The sequence below is a fragment of the Jatropha curcas genome, chromosome 4 (assembly GCF_041381405.1).
Source record: "Jatropha curcas cultivar XTBG-Jc1 chromosome 4, XTBG_Jcur_1.0, whole genome shotgun sequence".
In the NCBI taxonomy this organism is placed as follows: Eukaryota; Viridiplantae; Streptophyta; class Magnoliopsida; order Malpighiales; family Euphorbiaceae; genus Jatropha; species Jatropha curcas.
In genome coordinates, this window is record NC_143154.1 from 28900677 (window position 1) to 28922637 (window position 21961).

The 21961-nt window shown below is 31.6% G+C and overlaps 3 protein-coding genes and 1 pseudogene across 3 annotated transcripts; 2 read left to right on the plus strand and 2 right to left on the minus strand.

The window, feature by feature from the left end:
• Positions 1 to 1128: 1128 nt before the first annotated feature.
• ERF-1 (ethylene responsive element binding factor 1) lies at positions 1129 to 2372 on the minus strand. Its single transcript, XM_089720499.1, has one exon. The coding sequence runs from the start codon at positions 2266 to 2268 to the stop codon at positions 1366 to 1368; it is 903 nt and encodes a 300-aa protein (XP_089576625.1). The 5' UTR covers positions 2269 to 2372; the 3' UTR covers positions 1129 to 1365.
• A 10489-nt stretch (positions 2373 to 12861) lies between these two features.
• Positions 12862 to 14295, plus strand: LOC105632316 (ethylene-responsive transcription factor 6). Its single transcript, XM_012214668.4, has one exon. The coding sequence runs from the start codon at positions 13138 to 13140 to the stop codon at positions 14182 to 14184; it is 1047 nt and encodes a 348-aa protein (XP_012070058.1). The 5' UTR covers positions 12862 to 13137; the 3' UTR covers positions 14185 to 14295.
• Positions 14296 to 17001: 2706 nt separating this feature from the next.
• Positions 17002 to 17777, minus strand: LOC149497183 (U-box domain-containing protein 27 pseudogene; annotated as a pseudogene).
• Positions 17778 to 20466: 2689 nt separating this feature from the next.
• Positions 20467 to 21581, plus strand: LOC105632315 (ethylene-responsive transcription factor 6). The gene has a single exon (XM_012214667.4). It carries the CDS (start codon positions 20556 to 20558, stop codon positions 21438 to 21440), a length of 885 nt encoding a protein of 294 aa, XP_012070057.1. The 5' UTR covers positions 20467 to 20555; the 3' UTR covers positions 21441 to 21581.
• Positions 21582 to 21961: the final 380 nt, after the last annotated feature.

The window sequence follows — 21961 nt, forward strand, 5'->3', positions numbered from 1 at the left end:
ATATTGTGGTTGGTAATTTTCGGGAATTGGGTTGGGTGGTGAATTGAATTTCTGATCTTCAGGGAAGCTGTTATCAAGATGATCAGATAACTCCTGGCTTTCAGCTAAACTCAAAACTTGTTCTCTCCAAAGTGGATAATTTGTTTGTTTTAGTTTCAATGTGACGAAGTTGGCAACATTCAGAGTTGAAGAAGCCATGATAGGAAGATCGTCACTGCTCTGATACCAAGATAACAAGGTAGAAAAGAAAAAGTTTTAATAGAATATAATCTCTATTATATCAAACTTACAATATACACGCCACTTAAAATAAGAAGAGTAGTAACAGAAGTTGCCTAAAAAATAGGAAGAAATAGTGGACAATATCACTAGTAAGTGAACAAATCACCCTAAGAATCTCAACCACAAGACCCATTCAAATAAATAATATTTACAGAATTCACCCTTATTACTCCATTACTCAAGCCTAGACACATCAGCCTTATTACTCCGGAGGGACATCCTTATAGCTTCCTAAACTAATATAACTAATATAAGATTCTAAAATTTCAGTTGATTCATAATATATACAGATGAAGCTAATTGTTTTAATTAAAGCAAAGAATTTACAAATGTATTAATTTGGATTCATATAAACATCTTATCATTAATGGAAATCGGAACCAAAAATTTAATATAATATAAAAAAGTTATTTTATGATGTTATTTGCATTTAGAGAATATTTCTATCCATTCCTTCATTGCCTTATTGCAATTCTTGTCAATGAATTTTGGTAGTACTGAATCCAGAATGTAGCCAAAAATAAATAAAGCAAAGAAACCATGGAGGAAGTCAAGACTCAGTACACAGGATATGAAAACTATACTTCTGAATTATCCATAAGAATCTTCAACTCCTCCATTCTTTTTTTTTATTATTATTATTACTTTATTTTATATATATTTATATTAAAAAACAATTTTAGAGTTTATTTATTTATTTATTTTATGTAACAAAATAATAGATTATGAGTTATAATTAACTAAATATACAAGTAAATAATTTATCAGCAATGCAAATGGTTAGTGTGTAATGGATCAACGATGCAGGGATAGATGAGTGAGTATTTATCAGCCACAATATTCCAATTAACCATAAAGAATGAAAATATTTCATTAAAGGATAAAAATTAATAAAACAACAAATTTTATATTCACAAGCCAAACAGTTCTTTTTTTTTTTTTTTTAACCCTCCTCAACCAACTTCAAAAATTTATGGAATGCCTCTAAACATTTTATAGCTTCGATTTACAGTATCACTTTTTTTTTTTTTTTCCACTCTATTTTCTCAAAATGTTTAAGGCTTTCACATTCGATATTATTCTTTAATTAACCAATAGATGCTCGCCATGTGTACTTGCTGCCACTTGATATCTAACTGCATTTCCCATTTCTAATCCGGCTTGAGCCACTACTGTTTTAGTATCAGACGGCGTTGTACCGGAGCTGACAACCTTCTTTCTCCTCTTCGGTGATCCATTCACCGATCCCGATGATGAAGAAGATGACGGCTCCGGTGATGACCTCTTTGAAGTCACTCTCACAGGGTCAGGTTCTCCAGAATTCACCCTCAATGGGAAATTCAACAACGCCCTTGACCCACGCATTCTATAAGCGGCGCGATCATAAGCCAAAGCCGCATCCTCCGCTGTCTCAAATGTCCCTAACCAAACCCGAGCCCCATTTTTCGCTGGGTCACGAATCTCCGCTGCGAATTTCCCCCACGGCCGCTGTCTCACTCCTCTGTAATGCTTCCCCTTCGTGGGCACCACTGCCGGAGCCGTCGTAGTAGTAGCAGCAGCCACAGAAACCATAGCTTGAGTCTCAATCCTCTCCGGCATCTGTACAGTAGCCGGAGTTGGCACAATCTCCGGCAAAGCAGCAAAAATCTCCTCCGGTTCTAATTTCACCGGCGGAAAATCAGGCTGCGGCTCAGTTCTTAGAGATGGGACCCAACCAACAGTAACAGCATCGCGGAGAACGCCGTAGAGAAGCATATCTTCAGAATCATCGACTTTGAGCGGCAAATCGCCCCAGTTATCCGATAAACAAGGGTACAAGCTACTGAAGCTTGAGCTCCGGCAATAAACAGGAGTAGTACTAGGAACAACAGAGGGATTAATTGTAGAATTATTGCAAGAAGACATAGAAATCGAATCTCCAAGTAAGTATTTTCGAACCGATTCAAGAACAGCAAAATCGGATTCGGTTATCGTCTGTCCGTACATTTCTGGAAACACAGTTCTGTTATGTGTTTGGTTTGGTGTGTCGATTGAGGTTTTTGTATTTTGTTTCTTTTTCTTCAATCGGAAATGATAATTCTAAGGGATTTATAGGGGAAATGGTTCATGCATTTATTTTTTAATTATAAACAGTGGGGTTTGATTTTAATATTATTTTAATTGTGAAACAAGTTTCTTCGCAGCTTCTTCACATTTAAGAATTGGTTTTAAAAAATCACGTGGGGAAATTGCAATGACCAGATTGATGACGTCATGAGTCTTCGGGCAGCAATTTGTTGTTTGTCTTTTTGTCTGTTTATCTGTCAGAGCTTTGGATCGCCGAGTTTTTTAATTTTATTTATTTATTTTTAATTTTGGCTTTTTGATTTTGATTTTGATTTTGCATGCAGAAACGAAAGCCGTCAGCTTCAATAGGGGCATGGTCATTCATTTGACATTTAAGAGAGTTTAATTAGTGTAAGAAAGATATTAAAACAAAATATCTTAAGTTAAAATTTTATAGGGTTAAAGTCAAATTACAACGAAAAATGAGAAAGAAAAATAAGTTTTTCAATTAAGTTGGTAATTTTGGACTTAAATACCCATTTTGTCAAGGGCTTAAAGTTAAATTTAAAAGTTTGATAATCAACATTACCTCATGATTTAACACTATATATAATCCGTCATAATTTAACATTATATTATAGTGACGGATAAAGCAGTTCATTCTTTATAAATTAAAGACCAAGAAATAATTATAAAGACTATATAGTAATTTATTTTTATTTACCTTTGTTACCGCTATAATCAACAATGATATTTAACTCGGAGTAAAAGTTGCTCACAATCACATTTGAATCTAGAAAATGAAAAAAATTTAGTAAAAATTTGATCTTCTTGCAATTTAATTTTTTTTTTTTTTTATGATTCAATTTACAAACAAATCTACCAAATGTTAATATGAATATTACATTCTTTTATTTAGGCTCAAGGAACTATAAAAACACAAATTACCAAAAAAAGACAGTATTAGTGAACCAATAAGTACAGAAAGAAAATGAAACTAAAGGTAAATATGCTAGTTATTTGGACTTTAATGAAAATAAAAATAAGGATTTTTTTTGTTGGAAAAGAAAAAAAAGAAATAGGGTTGGAAATAATCGGGAAGTAGATAGAAGAAAAAGGCATTGAAGAAGAAAGATACATTGGCCTTAGACAGATTAATAGATTTTGTATGTGGATAAGTCCTCCATAAAGTCAATGGACCATCATTAAAGATAGAATAATAATAATAATAATAATAATATGTGGGTGACACCTAAACCCCTCCTTTTGTCACCTTCAAGGAAGGTGACTCCTAGCTAGTGGCGCTACCAAGTAGCAAAGCAAGCAACCCCCTTTTCTTTAATTAATTTTTAAGTATTGGATTAAGTTTAGATTAGAGGCCTACATAATCTAATTTTTGAGCACTAATATATAATATTATCAAATATTAGTACTATAATATTAATTTGGGATTTTAAAGGTCTTATATTATTGGTTGGTGAGAAAACCACTTGCAGCCAATCACTTTCATTTTGTGAAAATTTGCGGCTTAAATTTTAAAATAATATAGGTTGGATACAAAGATATACTACCAATTAAGCAATTTGTGTTCTCATTCTCATAGTTGCTATTTATTTTCTATGCATAAGCCAAGTTGTTAATGATCAAGGTATACTAGTATTTAATTCGAATGGGTTAGCTCAATAGCAAAAAGTATTTGTAGAGTTGACTATTGTGATTTAGATCATGGGTTCGATTCTCTACAACGCAAACCTTCATTGATTCAGCTCACTTAAATTTTAAAAAAACTTATAGAATAGGGTTAAATTGATAAAAAAAAAAGTATATTAAATGAAAAGTTTTAAATTTTTTAATCTAATTGACCCCACTAAAAATCATATTAAATAAATTATCTCACTGAAAAACTTTTCTAACTCCGCCACTACTAGGTATTTAATTTATATTTATAAATCTAAGTCGCCCCTATTTGCATCTATTTCTATTTTTTTATCTTGGTAAAACCATAACTATATAGGATTCTCAAAAAATAATAAAAAAAAAACAAAAGAAAAATAATTACAATTTTGTTTCTTCTCCATGGGTGCATTTTATGAAATCGAATTTATATTAACATTCTTTATAGTGATTAAAGCCTATTAGCATTCCCATCAACATATTGCTAATAAACTATGCATGAATTCTAATAAATAATATTAGAAAATTATTTAAAAAAATTAATATAAAAAACTAGCGATAAAGACTTGTTATGATAACATTTTCTTCTATTTAGAAAATCAATCTCAGTTTATAAACAACTAATTTCTCTTAGATCATAAAACGATAATGTTAAAAGCTCTTTCAAAGATCGACTCCCGACTCGACCATGCGATTAGTAGAATTTAATGCTTCAACCGTGGATGAAGCTATCTGGATTAAAAAACCTCTTTCTTTTACAAAAATAGGTTTAGGTTAATAATACATATTCATGAATTAGGTTTTGCAGCTGACACATGTTGGCTCAAAAAGTAGGGGGGAAATGGTACCCTTTCCAACTAAATAGCGTAGGAATATATATAAATTTTTTGCTTATTTTGAAATTAAAAAACTAAATTGTTTGTTCCTGCGTCAGCTTCTTAGTTTGTTAGCGCAAAATCTTGTTTTTGATGTCAAAAGTTTTCATTTTTTGTTTCCAATATCTAATAAATTGACAACAGCTATTCTGAAAATAAATAAATAAATAAATAAATAAATAAATTGACAACAATTGTTTTTAATTTCACAATCCCAAAATATTGCTTATACAAGATATTTAAGTACCTTTACATCTCCATAAAAATTAACTTAAATTCTTATTTTTAAATAATTTTATTATTTAAAAAATAAAAACCTTAGTATTCTTTATTTTTACTAAATATATAAGAAATTAATTTTAAATTAAATTGAACATAAAATAATTATTCAAGATCAAATTGAGCATTTATCCTAATTCTTTTTTGACATTTTCTCACTTCTATTATTGTTATTAATAATGTAGTATTGAAACTATTTTTATTTTTAGAGAATAAAATTATAAGCCATCAGCTGAATTATTTTATTTTATTTTTTTAATTCTGGAGTTATTTTATGATAAGATGGCACATTCTTCAAGAAATGGCTAACTAATCAGAAAGTTTGAAGCTGACTGCCACGGTCAAATTAGACTCTGACTAAAGAATTTTCCCTTTTATAAGCTTGAGGTCACCACGTGCCAACCAACAACACGTGCGGCGAACCGCAATGTTTGAGTCCTCTCCAAGAATTTTTTATTAAACGACAAAGTACCAAGACGAGATTCTGTTGAGAAATTTTGAAAACCTCTCTCTCCATATATATAAAAACAAAAAGTACACATATATTTAATTAAAAGGAAAAATAGCTAATTAGTCCTCCAAATTTAATCAATAGCTCTAATCATCCTTTTGATTAAATACACTATCACAATATTTAGTCCACCATTTAAAAAAAATATTATTTTTTATATTAGATGAGAGACTAAATAGTAATTCAATAAATATAAAGAATTAAATAGTAAAAATATATTAAATATGAAAAATCAAATAATCAAATATTATAGCGTATTTATCTCTAAAATTATATTTTTTTAATAAAATGACTAAATAGTTTAACAAAACTAAATTTTATATACTAATAGATAAATTGATTAAATAAGGAGGATGAAATTATAATTATGACTATGTCAAAGGGATTAAATAGTTCTTTTCCCTTAATTAAAAAAAATAAATAATAAGATAACAAAAATACTCACGTGCTTAATTAATCAGGAGGCTGCATGGATATTTCTGATATTATTTTTTATTTCACATGAATGCAAGGGCAGTATCTATCATTTGTTCACTAAAAAAAAATCTGCTTGTCGTTTTGGAGATAATAGAAAATTAGCCGTTGAATTGAATACTATTAATCAAAGCTTTTGGCTATATAATATTAATTTCATTTGCTTTAATTCAAGCAACTTGTTTTTTCTCTTTTTTTATTATTTTGATTACAACAATGATTCGATGCATGAACCAAAGAATATATGAGATCTATGTATTGATCTTATCCCTTTTTTTTAATACTCATAAGGTCATTATGAAATTTGTTTCCGTTTTTTTAATAACTATGAGATGTAATCCCTCCGTCATAAAGTGAAAATCTTTTTTTTTTTTTTTTTACAGAAATTAAAGTCAAATTTATTTAAATTAAGCTTATTAACCACCTCAATTAATATTTATAAAATTTATTATATATATATTGATGGTCCGTTTGAAAAAATTAATTATTTTATTAGTTGTTAATTGTTTTAGTAGCATTTAGTTGTTTGAGTAGCTTTTCATAACTGTTTGAAATTAGCTCGAATGCTGTGTTGCTGAACATTGTCAAAACGCTAAAAACTATTTAAAAAGTTGTTGTCGAATATAACTATAATTTAAACTTATCCAATTTTTTGCTGTTGATATACTTTATTTCATCTGTTCCACTTTAATTGTCCACTTTGATTTTATTTTTCCACTTCAAGTGTCGACTTTTCTTTTATTCATAATTTTTTTTTCCATTTTTCTCTTATTCATTAATTCCTCTAAAATGACTACTCTAATTCAATAGATTAGCACACTAAGGTATAGCCTGACCATAAATGCATATATGACCTGACAATAAATTCATATTTAAATTCTCCACTCCAATGCTAAAACAAAAGATTAATAAATTGATATTTAGAAAAATTGTAGCGAGCTTTTTATAAAATTAAAATGAATCAATTTTTTTAATCTATTATAAAATGCCAAAGTGATCGCTTGAAGTGAAATGGAGAGAGTGATATTTTTTGCAGTTAAAAAAAAGGATTAAGCTTCTTAATTGCCGGTCAAATTTGAGATTTGACGATTGATTAATATTAAGGAAATAAAAACCTATATTGGATTTGTTTTTTCTTTGGTAGGAATTGACTATAAAGCCTATGTTGAGTGCGCTGTATCGAACATCTATTTTCAAAATTTTGGTGGCTTAATTAGGTTTGATGTTCTAATTTAAAACTGATTCTGCCGACTTTGAGTTGCAAATTTTTGGTTAGTCAATTGTAGATTTCAGCTTCAATTGGCCAATGGGGCTTTCTGTCGACAAGATTATCATAACAAAACAAAAATCAACATATATGGCACTATTGTCAAGGCGTTTCGAAACGAGTTAGATGGCGAGTGTTGGCATCGGATTGGTCTGATATGATTGGAGTCAGTATTATTAAAATTTATTTCTAAATTGTATCAGATATTCCAACGAGAAATTTCAAGCTCGGGAACTTTTAATCTCAGAGCCTCTGCTTTGTTGCTAGGTCTGTGCACTGGCTGCTTTTATATTATATTTTACTGGAAAATTACTTACCGACTCCCTTGTAACTATGAAATGAAGGGCATCTTACATATAAAAATAAAATTGATTGATAATCATTTGACTACATCTAGAGATTGTGAAGTGTGAACTCTACAATTTGAGATTAACATATGGTTCACACACTGAATCTATATAATATTTAGGAAATTTAAAAAAAAAAAAGATGGTAATTTAGAAAAATAAATAAAGTAAAACGAATAATAAAATAATTCATTTTGATTTATTGGTGACAAATTCCAGCTAAATATATTTAAATTGTACTAAACATTATTAATTCCAACACTTAATTGTAAATATTTTCTATTCAGATATCAAAATAGAAAAAATTAAAAATTCCACAAGCAATAAATACAATTAACCCTCTTAACTCATTTATTTTCAAAAAAAAAAAAAAAAAAACCCTCTAACCCATTACTCAGTCGGTAAAGATAAGAGCTTCCTTCTATCAATGAAGAATCAATTCTTTTTGAATAGTAATTCAAAAATAACGTTTCTGAATATATGAAGCCAACGTGAGAGAGAATGCATCTTTAAGATTGTCCGAAGAGGAATTTTATTTCCAAAGATAAGCTAACATAAAAAATCTTAGATTGAAATATCAAAAGCCAGAAAGAAAAAAACCGAAAAGAAAATATGATAACCACAAGAATTGATTGATTGTACAGTAATTCGTACTGTAGCTCAATGAAATCCGTACACCACAGATTTTATTAGACCTGGATTCTCTTGTCTACAATCACCTGCACATAGGGCATTAGTTCAATAAAATGACTATAGTAATCCAGTATCCAATTTATGTCAAGTACAAGTTAGAAAATACCTATTGAAAATGATATCCAAGAAAATGATATAGGAAAGCCACACCATAGTTTCCCATGGAAGTTTTAAGTTTTCCTTGGTCAAGACAACCTGTAAATCCATGAACCTAAAGAATGTATTATTCTTGGATAGCGATTGATCAAGTTTTTTAGGAAGGTGTTACTATCCAAAACATGTTACATGTGTTCTTTCAACTACTATCTCATGTATTTAAATCCACTTTTTCAACTTTCCCACATTCTATTCAATCCATAGCAAAGCAAAATCTGAAAAAGAAAATTCAACCACCATATTAGAAATTGGATTCAACCTCCCAGAAAACATCTTTCTTAGATCATATAGGCATATGTGTAAAAAAAAAATTATATTCTTTCACTTTTTCTTACCAATTTCATGGAACTAAGTTCACTAATAACCAGTAAAATTAGTTGGCATCTTTCCAAGAAGTTATGTAAGTCTAAAAGCTACATAGAATAAATTCACAAGAAGAATTAGGTTAGAGGCCCTTGACTATGATATCACTGTTTGTTACCACCAAACAGTTTATTCCCATTTTTTCTAACAAATGATTACATATTTGTCACTAAATTCTTCATTCAAAAATAAAGTTTATCTGCTGGTAAAAATTGTTGAACTTTAAAAATTTGTTTTGAACATAATATCCATTCCAATGTAGAAAATTTTCAGTTACAGTAACGAAGACATCACTGCTTATCATGTGCAAAATGGATTAATGGTGTAGTGCGTGGAATATTGAATGAAGAAAGTGGAGGATGCAATAAAAGTTGACAGATTAGGTTTACAGAAAAGGACAAGGTTAACAACACCGAGTAGTTAGAAGTATCAAGGAAAGCATAAACAGATATTAACTGGTTCGAAAATAACACAGAAACAAGTAGCTATAAAGTACAGTAGCATCAAGTTTTTAATGTTTACCCATCATTCGTCACCTAGATTTGACATAATTAGTGGTGAACCAATGCCAAATGGCTGCTAGTGTAATTTCACAAACTAGATAAGTTGTTAGCATAATTACATATAATTTTTTGGATAATTAATGCAATTTTCTGTATTAGGGGAAGTAAGATTATTGATTAAAACAATAGTTGGATTACTATGTTTCCAAGTGAATAGAATGGAAATGCCAGCATATTAGCATAATACAGCCACTTACATGTCAAGCTGAAAAGGAAAGGAGACATTAGAAGACATGAGAGAACAACAGTAGATACTAAGTGGATGTGCCATCTTGATTGACTAAGCAAAAGTTAGCTTTTGTTTGTCTGTGTTTATCATTTCACTTTTTGGTGTTGCACTTCAGTGCAGAAAAGCTATTTAGAATTTATGATATAACACTGGCTTGCAGTTATAATACCAATTATATCAAACTCTATTTTACATCAGAACAATAAGTAGTGAGATATTACAAATATCATGGTTCTTTTGGTAACAGGAGGCAGGCCATAGCTGAACTCTTCCCCTCAAAACACGTCCAGGCAGCATGCAGTAGAAATAAGAATCAATTACACCATGTAGATGAGTCATTTCAGCTGTTCACTAGTCTACACATAACTGGACCTGATTTTCTTCAATTATATTTAATAGGTTGCAGGTTTATCATTTAATGGAGGGAAAATCTCATAATAAATTGTAATCAAATTGTAAATGGATTTCATGGCATCTAAAGATGCATAAATCTATTAGCCTCTTTAGTTTTGACAAAAGACTTTCACAGGTGGATATAAAAATGTAACAGTAAAAATTTACATATGAACTTGGAAAGGTGCAAAAGAACACTACAAAATCTTCAAGTAGTTAAAAGTGCATACCAGAGCATGAGACTACTATTAAACTGCACACAGAAGCCCCATCAAGAAGAATCTGGCTAGGATTCTGGAAGCTCAAGGAAAATCACTCCCACAAGTACATGGCCCAAGGTCAGTCTTTGCAGTTTCTCCTCACTAGTCCAGCAGCAGCAGGTAATGGTTTCTGAAGGTAAGATGTCCAAAGATTAATGCTTTCTCCTCATTAATCCTGAGGGCATCAGCAGAAAGTTAATGAAACTTGCATTTTTCTTTTAGGTCACTCAAACTCTGATAGTTAAGCAATCAATAAGTTCAGATAATGGACAGAAAAAGCAATGACATCAAATTCATTAAGCATGAAGATTACCTAGGATGAAAAAAATCAGTTTTTAGCTGCATGAACCATCTGAACGAAATGCCCTCTAAGACTCTTTAGGCTGAGCATTTTCTAGTTACAGAGAACTTTAGTACTAAGGTTTTTCTAGCTATATATCCCAATTTAAATCCTGGTAAATAGCCAATCAACAAATTTTAGCAATGAATATTTTCATAGGAAGGGTAAAACATAAGGGAGCAATCACTTCAGAGGCAGACATATCATATAAAGGCTATTGTTTTTATTAAAAAACCTCTGCTTATCTATCAGATGTGAATGTTTCTGGTTTTTCTTCAGATAATGGACAGAAAAAGCAATGACATCTAATTCATTAAGCATGAAGATTACCTAGGATGAAAAAAATCAGTTTTTAGCTGCATGAACCATCTGAACGAAATGCCCTCTAAGACTCTTTAGGCTGAGCATTTTCTAGTTACAGAGAACTTTAGTATTAAGGTCTTTCTAGCTATATATCCCAATTTAAATCCTGGTAAATAGCCAATCGACAAATTTTAGCAATGAATATTTTCATAGGAAGGGTAAAAAACATAAGGGAGCAATCACTTCAGGGCAGACATATCATATAAAGGCTATTTTTTTATTAAAAAACCTCCGCTTATCTATCAGATGTGAATGTTTCTGGTTTTTCATTAGTTCTCCATGAAAAGAATTTTGTCCGATAACAACACTGATTGTTGTTCCAAAATAATGTACAGAAAAATGAATATAGTCATGGTTGAATACTTCTAGACAGTTTGTTTTGTGAAGCCCATTCTCTCACCAAGAAAAAGATTGATGAGTGAACTTGTTAGGTGAAAAGACTACAATACATAATTTCCCAATTTTCATGCCTTTGTGAGATTAACTAGAAGTAAGCAAACTGAAAAAAAATGCAAATTTTAGTAACTACATATCTTTATGAATATTCTCATATAATTCACACACAAGTGACAAACTGACGATTAATATAATTCCTAACATCAGAGATGATTAACATGTTACATCACTGTTAGCAATCATTAAAACTTGGTTATTTTACTGTTTTCCAATGCTCAGATGCGAAAAGAATGGATCTTTTTTTATTAAAAAAATTTGCTCTTGGACTTGGTTCAAGCTTCATCTTACTTGCTATTATCCTGAGACATTTTTGCATAGAATAATAAGAGTGGTTGAGACTGTCAGGAGGCACAAGACTTAGAATAATTAAACAACTATAGCAATTGACTGCTTCCCATCCTTTATTTATATCATTGGCCCTACTACTTCATAATAGCTTGAGTACATTATAAACAAGTTTTTGTTAATTTAATGGCTGGCCAACTAAATTCACAAAGTAAAAATAAAACAAAAACCATAAAAAAACAAAAGGAAAAAGAAAAGAGAAGTGATGCATCTCCTATTTTGGCTTTTTAAATTGGCCTAGGAATAAAAGCCAAAAATTTCAAAATATTTTTTTTTTGTCAGCATGCCCGTGAGCCATCTTTGGATTTTATATTCAAATAATTCAGGATAGATTCAGAAAGCCTAATTCTTTTAATATTAACAGACCATGTCTGAATTGATTGGCATTAACAATTTCCTTTTCTTTTATATAAATATAGAAACTGATAAACATAAACCTATATTAGACAATGACAGACCAAATCAAGATCTATCCCATGAAGAGTAAAATTTGGCTTTTTAAATAAATTATTCGATAAAATCTATGGAATTTTTTTCATTTCATTATAACTCATATTTACATGAACTATGAGCAATTTTTGGCTTTCTAGAATAGGGATCTTTTAATAACTCGAACCATATAGTAAAGGTTACCTATTAATCATGACCAAATCATAGTTGCTTCAAAAGGAATCTTTCCTAGTTCATGCATTACTACTATCCAAATATTAAAAGCAATTCTTTAACGTTATTATCCAATCCATTTCCTGAAAAAATGTCTTAATACTTTTGTTAGCTAACTCTCTGTTCGTATGAAATGTTCTACACAAACGTGCATTTTTGGAAGCAACCAGGAAAAGTAGAAGTAAATCCAAAGATGAGTAACTTATTATAATAGAATTCAAATAAAAAATAGCAACAGAACACGACAACAGAACATGAATTAACAACTTACATTGTCCATCAGCCGTCGATCCGTTCGTGAAGATCATCCAATTGCAAATTTCAATAAGCCAATGCAGCGAGAGATAGAGCGGGGAACCTTCCTTTTTGGGTCAAAAAAACTCTCGTTGAAAAGTCGCTGTTCTGCTTACATATTCATCTCCTTTCTATATATACCATTTTCACTTCATCTTCCACTCTCATCCTCCTACAAGATTTCAAAATAACAATTCCTCTCCTCTCTGTAACATTCAGCTTTTTTAATAGTATAGTCTTTAAAGATTTGAAGAAGTCTCAGAAATGGAGGCTGAAACTCATGTAGCTTCTGCTTTAGAGTTCATCAAGCATCATTTACTTGGTGATCTTCTCTCACCTGTTGGTGCTTCATGTTCTTATTCCACCCTTAATGATGTAAATATGGAGCTTTCGAGCTCTGAAAATGAGTCTAATTGCTCCCGGACTTCAAGTATTGATTCAACAATCTCATTCTCTGATTACTTTACAAGCAACAATATTGATGACGATTTCTTCCAATTTGAAGCTAAACCTCAAATCGTTGATCTCACTGCTCCAAGATCTTGCGATTCGCCAACTAGTTTTGAATTTGATGCAAAACCTCAACTAATCTCTCAATCAAGTAACGAATTCTTCGAATTCGAATCAAAACCTCAAATACAACACATTCAGAATTTCAGATTTGAATCAAAACCTCAAAGTATTTCTCTATCAAATAACGTTTTCAACGATTTCGAATCAAAACCTGAAATACCATCTGTTGGTTCAAGTTCTCAGGGGAACCGAAAGCCGTCTTTGAAAATATCGTTGCCCAAAAAAACCGAATGGATCCAATTTGCTGAACCGAACCAGCAATCGGTCCAAGCTGACTCGGGTGCTTCTGCTGTAGAAGAGAAAAGGCATTACAGAGGAGTCCGACAGAGACCGTGGGGCAAATACGCAGCGGAGATCCGAGACCCGAACCGGAAAGGCACTCGGTTGTGGCTCGGAACCTTCGAAACAGCTATCGAAGCCGCCAAAGCCTACGATCAAGCAGCGTTCAAGTTTCGCGGCTCAAAAGCCATTCTGAACTTCCCTCTAGAAGCTGGGAAATGGAACACACGTGCCAGTGAAGGAAACGAACGGAAACGAACAAGAGAAAGTGAGATTGTAGAAGAGGAAGCGAAGAAGGTGGTGAAGAGAGAAGAGCCTCAGGGAGATGAGGCGTTGACGCCGTCGAGCTGGACGGCAATTATGGACGGAGGCGATTTGAAAGGAATCTTCAATGTACCGCCGTTGTCTCCGTTTTCTCCTCATCCGCCGTTAGGATATTCTCAGCTTATAGTTTCATAAAATTTCTATTTTTTATTCTAGTATTTTATTTTATTTTTCCCTCTCCAAACTTCGTTTTTTAATTTTGTATATGGGGATGATATCAAAAATTTTGTACAAAAATTACTATTACCTTATTCTTGCATTACCATTAATATATTTGCATGGAGGAACTATAGGTTTATTTAAAAAGGAAATTAGATAATAAACGGGATTATTCCGAATTTTAATTATTTTGATTCCTAATTAAATTAAAAGAAAAAAAAACACCAAACAATTGAATCTGAGTGTAGTTTAACTATTTATTCAAAAAAATAAAATAAAAATAAAATTTAAAAATTTATATTGTTGTTAGTTTGGTTTATGAATGAACAGTAAATAGATCAGTTTTTGACAAGTTTTACCTGTAAGGGGAAAAGTAAAAACTGGAGAAAGCCAGTTGCCCAAGTGCACGGTAAAAATTGAATACACCTCGTTAAGGCCAATGGGAAATGGGAACACTTGCGTGGCGGTGGCACCCTTGATTTGGTCACCTAAACCTAAATTAATGACCAACAACCAAACAGAGCATATAAAAATACATAATAGAGTTTTTGTTTTTTTGAACAACATATAGAGTTGACATCAACGTAAAAATTGAACAATATAATTCACCGAAAAAACACACGTAATGGTGATTTTGCATGGCATGCACTGCGCCTGCGGCATGCTCAATATTACGTCATATATACAAACGCAGAGACGTACCATATAAAGCATAAACAAGAAATTTGACGTTTAATAATTTTTTTTTTAAACCACCTATCTCTGGAGTCTTTTACCAAGAACCGACTAAATTTAACTCAGAATTTAATCACAGTTAAGACTCTTTGTCTCTCCCTATAGGGAGTTTAATGAGGATCGAATCCAATAGCCCTTTCCCTATATCCAATATACGTTGTCAACTGAACCACAATCTGTAGATTATCGTTTAATAATTTTAATTTTTAGTAATCCAACCTTTAACTAATAAAGCTTTGACCTAGCCAATAAAATGGACAATAAACAAGTTTATAAGTTTTTATGTAAACCACCGGTATCCGAACCTTATTATTAGAGAGCTTCTAATTCGGCTCGAAGTTTAATCATAGTTGAAGCTCCTCCCCTCCCTATAGGTGAATTTAGTAAGGATCGAACCCAATATATCTTCTCATATGTTCAATCTGCGTTGCCAGTAGAGCTACAATCCGTAGAAAAACCAATTTATAAGTTAACACAATTAATGAATTATTTATCAATAAGGTGTTGATTAAGGCGGTAAGCGACCTCAACTCTATAAAGATGAGAATCAAAAAATTCACTTTATTAAAAAGACAAAAAAATTATATCTTGATGGTATGACTTCTATATGAAAAGTTTCATGTTTTTTTTTTAAAAAAATAAAATAAAATAAAAAAAGGAAGAAGAATTCGATGCCCAAAGACCATCAAATGCGGAAAAGGATTCAAGAAGTCAAGAGTGATGCAACATTTTTCACTTAATGCAATGAGGGTTTTGACAATTAAATGAATAATTATACATAAATCTCCTACTGTTCTAATTTTAAAAGCTTATAACACTTTCCATTTCAATTATTCAAACTTCAACAATTAAAGTGTACAAAAAGATTTTCAAAGCATGAAATGATTAACCAAAGATATATATATATTTAATTAATTTCTTATGACTACAAAATTATGAATATATGAAACATGAATTCAATTCAATGCATTCTTGGAATCCTAGCTGGGAAACTCCCACTTTTCCTTTCAATCTTGAATATATATATATATATACATATTGACAAAAGTTTCTTGATTGTTGTTCTTTTTTTTTTTTCAACTAATCATTATCAAGCTATTACAACCATATCTACAGTTTCAAATTTCTTATTTTCGTTGTTCAAACCATGCATAGTTCTTCTTGACTCTTAAAACATATCTTTTGGAACATATAGCAATCGTCACTGTTGCTTCTTTTGGTTATTTATGTATTTTTTTCTGGTCAGCTATTACTTTTGTTTTGAACATGTGCTCTTGTTTCGCTTGACTATTTTGATATATAATAACCACACTCCATGGACTCTCAGCTGCAAATGTGATTTTTATATATATATTTGTGTGCACACAATAGGGTTTTTTTAATTCTTAAAACCTTGCTTGACGGTTTCGATTTTGACTAGTAATTTTTATAAGCTCATGACAAAAAACGATATTTGTTTCAATTTTTTGTACTTCTTCATTTTTTTTATTTAATATGGCATTATTTTATTCGTCAAATTTAAAAATATTATAAGACAATTTTCTTTATTTCTTATAAGATTTTTACTTGCTTAAAAAAACATGAATTATAGTGATGTGTAGTTTTGAGGCTAAACACATATTTTGGATCTCCAACTTTAATAATTTTTTCAATTAACCCCTTTTTTTTGAAACATTTACCTATTGCGTATCTGAAATTCGTGCGTGTTGCTCACTTGCCTCTTTTGATGAAACTTTGACAGAGCGTGCAGTAGCATTACAGCAGAAGAAGTGTATCAAATGTTAAGTATCCGTTATCATCAAAACCACGCTGCATTATTTATTGTTTGTTTGCCCTAGAATGATAAAACAGTCTTATTTCACTAACAAAATTCAGCCACCTCAATTATGAAAATGACACCGTATTATTTAATATTTATTTGCCCCTAGAATGATACAACGGTCTCGTTTCACTTACAAAACTCAGCCACCTCCACTATGATAATGACACCGTTTTTACAGGAAATTAACCCTAAATAGCTCAAGCTATGGAAAACAAAAATAGCTCCAACCCTTTTAGCTATGGCAGACCCAACCAATCGAACGAGAGCAAAAATAGCTCCAAGCAACGACGAGAATCAATTAATTTTACTAATTCGGATAATAAACCATATTTTTCAACAATTGAAAGCTTTGATTTTGCACCTGTGTGGCGATTGATTCTAGAATTCTCACTGATCCAATTCTCGAGTGCACGCTTCTTCCTCGTTGCATTATGAGAAGGAGCGAGGATAAGGAATCGACATTGTTGTTCTTCAAGAGCAATGTCATTAATTGTTGATGGTTAACGATTTTAATTAAGATCAAATCTAGAAGCCTAACTATTTGCTCAATGAAGTCAATATTTCTCATATCACCAAGAAAACCAACAAGCATTGACACAAATCCTTCCAATTTACCTAGAAATTCTCGATTCTCCTCTGATTCTTCAACGAAACGCAAAATTTTTGAAAAAGCATTAGAACAATAGCGATCCTGTTCTTTCTTCATTTCAATGTCTTTGACTATGTTCTTAATTTTGTCATGTGATGGAAGTGACTTAGCTGCCAAGTCAACTCAGTGACTGTGGTGGTGCTGTACCGAGTCAGACCAAATCTGGATTAGGTATTGTAAGGTGTGGTTGGGAACAAATTCTTTGCTCTAAAGGACTTGCATGGTGGCGGGCTAAGTGTTGTTGCCATTGTCAAGCCACTTCTGGATACTAGCACGATCATAGGTGACTCTGGCGCACAAGCTAACAGGTGTCGAACATCGGAAGAAACTAGGCACCATTATGCACAAATCATCCCTCACCATTGTTTTTTTTGGCAATACAGAAAGCAAAAGAAAATTTGGCGAGAAAGGTAGAGAAAGGAGAGAGGGAAAGGCGATGGAAAGAGATGGTGTCGTCTCATGATGATGAGAGCGAACAAACAGTGACGAAACGGCGGCGTTTTGAAGTGTAACGGAGCACTAATGCCAGACGCGCTCTATTTGTGAGTTGATACCACGCGCTGTCAAAGTTTCGTTGGAAGGGGCGAGTGGACAATACGCACGAAGTTCGAGTGTGCAATAAACGTTTTAAAAAATGGGTTAATTTAAAAAAAAAAACAATTCAAGGGTAAAAATATGTGTTTAGCCGTAATATAGAATTTCAATTTGAAAACTTAGGGTAATTATGTTGGCTTTTTAAGTGCGATAATACTTTACCTGCACAACCTTTGTATCAAACTAATCAATGATTTTATCTTTTTTTAGAAGTAGTCTGTTTATTAAAAAAAAAAAAAACTGTTTCAACTGATTTGATGTATAGAGAGATGTAGGTAAATTATTTCTTTTTAAGTATAATTCTCCTCAAATCATCATAATTCAATGTCAAAACCAACCACCTTCAATCGATCACTCCAGTTGGTCTTCCTACCTTTTGTAGTGAGAGTAAAAGGCTTTGATTTTGAGTGAAAGTTCTCTTCACCGTAAAGTTAATAATCAATTTGGTGAATTATTCAAAGAAAAAAGTTGTCACTGCTTTGTAGTCTGCAATATTATTCCGGTCCATTGAGCCTTATATATATATATATATATATATATATATATATATATAAAATCAACCCAATTGCATGCAATCGAGTGGTATGAGCAATATTCGTATGCCTTTGGGTATGATATTATTCTTATTTTGGGGTAGATTTTCTACTAATTGAACTCCATAACTTTGTAGGGGTTGTACACTGAACCGAAATATGACTTACAAATGAAATAAATTTATTTAAAAATCTGGAATTTTCAAAGTCTTGCAATCCCAAACAAATCATATACGGTCGATGGAGTCTATATATATATAACAAATGAATAAGTCTTCCCTTAGATGACTTGTTAACTTCCACCTTCTCTCACTATCTAAATTTTGTTTATTATTGACTTTATAATTTATATACATGAGTACATGACTATTGAATCGAAGAATAATATAGAGACTGTGTAAAACGACAAATATATTTAATGTGGTAGGATACAGGTAGTAGCTCGTAGTGTGTCTTGTGAACATATATAGCATGCCATTGGCATTTTGACTTTGATATTCAGTTTTGAAATTTTGATGAATTCAAATTTTGACCATGTCTCTGATTTGTATTGCTCCCTTGTCAAATTATTGAACCCATGTGCCCTCAAGACTTATACCTATGCCTATGGATAATTACAAAAAATAATCAATTTATTTTCAATTATCTGAGAAATTATAATCAGTAAAAATAAAAACACAAATTTAACTGCGAAATATTTTTGTAAAAAGGACAGAAAAGAAAAAGTAAAATGCAAATAAAAACGTACAAGGAACGACAGGTGTTTTTCTTAATTATCATTTATTCTAGAACTAAAATTGCTTAGAAGACAACAGATTTGGAGTACATGTGCAATCCTTCTTATTTTATCCAAAGAATATATATGTTTTACCTTTTGTCAAATGGTTGAAATTTTATATTAATATACAAAAACAATATTGCTTATCTAACATATTGGTCTTTAAAGTATTTTATAGTATCATAGTTTTCAAATTATAATCAAATGAGTTTAATCATTCTTTTAGATAATAAAGTATGAATTAAATTTACACACACATGATGTATGCAATTAGGGTGAGGAAATGCTCGATTTGATTTCTAAAAAATGAAACATCCAAATTTTCTTACAAAAATCAAACCGAACTGAAATTAGCATCTAAGTTGAATCAACTCGAACAGAATCAATTAGTTCGGTCGATTTTGATTTATTTTCGAATCAATTTTTAAGTCGAATCGAACTACCGATAACTTTAGTTCAAGTCGATTAAGTTGACAAAATTGAATTCCCTTTAAACAATTGATGGGACCAGAATGCCGAATCAACGATGGGAACAGAATGCTGAATTTGATTCGGATGTTTTGCATGCCCCTATATGCAACCTTTCATACACCAAACTAAGTATAAGTCAATTTAATGTTTATCAAATAAATGACAGAAATAAAGATATTTTTGACAATTTACAGAAAAAGAAAAAGAAGAAGATAACATAGAGATAATAATTGTTATCTGCTACTACCACATATATATACTAAGTAGGTAAATAATTTCTCAAAGTTACATTTAAAATTTGTTTTTTTTTCTTATAATTATGGTTTTTGAGTATTGGGGAATGAGAAATTAAAACTTAATCTATTATCAAGTCGTATGTGCATTTACTACTGGGCTATAGACAGTTGTGCTTACAATTATGTTTTTGAGTTTATTATTTTTTTTTTCTTAATTATCAATCTAGATGTACACATAAAAGTTTTCTAAAAAGAGTTCCATTATTGCTTTGTTTTCTATTTACGTTAGAACCGTTGGATATGGCAAGAAGATAGATAATGAACCAACGGTAAGCGGATAACCAATAACAATAAATAGAAAGGTAAAGGAATCGAGAGAGATAGAGAGAGGATGTTTCCTCGTTTGGTCAAAGAAACTGCTTCATCATCTTCACATATTCCTCAGCTCCTTCCTATATATACCCTTACACTCCTTCTTCCACTCTCATCATCCTTCCAAAACATTTCAGAACACTAAAACTTCATAAAAATGGCGACTGAAGCTCAACTGACCTCTGCCTTAGAGCTTATCGAGCAACATTTACTCGGCGATCTTCTTTCACCTGTCAGTAGCTCATGTTCTTCTTCTACTTCAAGCACCGACTCCTCTATCTCAATCTCTGATTATTTTAACCCTAACGATACTGATGATGATTTCCTCCAATTTGAAGCTAAACCTCAATTCATTGATCTTACTACTCCTAAGAGTTTTGAATTCGATTCTAATTCTCTTTTCGAATTCGAATCAAAACCTCAAATACCTCAGAGTTTCGGAATTACTCAATCAAATAATAAAGATTTCTTTGATTTCGATTCAAAGCCTCAAATTCAAGTAAACCGAAAGCCATCTTTGAAGATCTCGCTGCCTAACAAAACTGAATGGATTCAATTCGCTAAATCGAATCAGGAACCGGTGCAAAGCAACTCGGTTGAAGAAAAAAGGCATTACAGAGGAGTCCGACAGAGGCCGTGGGGCAAATATGCCGCGGAGATCCGAGATCCGAACCGGAAAGGAACTCGGGTTTGGCTCGGGACTTTTGACACCGCTATTGAAGCCGCCAAAGCCTATGATCGCGCCGCGTTTAAGCTGCGCGGCTCCAAAGCTATACTTAACTTTCCTCTGGAAGCTGGGAAGTTAAATACAAACGCCGATGAAGGGAACCAACGGAAACGAACAAGAGAAAGTGAGATTGTAGAGGTAGAAGCGAAGAAGGTAGTGAAGAGAGAAGAAACTGAGAGGGATGTCGCGTTGACGCCGTCGAGCTGGACGACGAGTTGGGACAGTGGTAATCTGAAAGGAGTTTTCAGTTTATCTCCGTCATCTCCGTTATCTCCCCATCCGGCGTTAGGATATGCTCAGCTCGCGGTCATATGAGTAGTAGCTTTTTTTTTTTTTTAAATTTCCTAATTATAGTGAGCTACTTTTTTAGGTAAAATAAAAAAAAGGAAGTTTTATGTATATAAAGATGGTAAATGAGCTATTTTCAGTAAACATGCAAATGGCGATTATGGTGAATGATTAGCAATCTCCTCTAATAATTAATAGGGACTCAATAACTTGAAAAATCAAATTACCCACTTAATATGTTTTTGTCAATTAATTTATATTAAGAATATTGGAAATGTACTCTTTTAAGAATCTAATTTTAAATGCAATTTTGCATTGTGTTGTATTAGACAATTTCTCATATGTGACACAGAATGCATAGTTTACATTTTAATTTGTATAAAAACAATTAAACCCAATGTTGATATTATCTCATAAAATTATTCTCTTAATTACTATATGTATATTAAACATCAAAAAAATTAATAATATATTTTTTATATTTTCATAATATATTTTTACTAATTAAATGTTGTCTGGTCAGTTTTCTCGTTTTCTATAAAAATATG

What these genes read in the sequence shown, in the direction of transcription:
- ERF-1 (XM_089720499.1), bottom strand. Translation starts at nt 2,268, where the DNA reads ATGTACGGACAGACGATAACCGAATCCGATTTTGCTGTTCTTGAATCG.
- LOC105632316 (XM_012214668.4), top strand. Translation starts at nt 13,138, where the DNA reads ATGGAGGCTGAAACTCATGTAGCTTCTGCTTTAGAGTTCATCAAGCAT.
- LOC105632315 (XM_012214667.4), top strand. Translation starts at nt 20,556, where the DNA reads ATGGCGACTGAAGCTCAACTGACCTCTGCCTTAGAGCTTATCGAGCAA.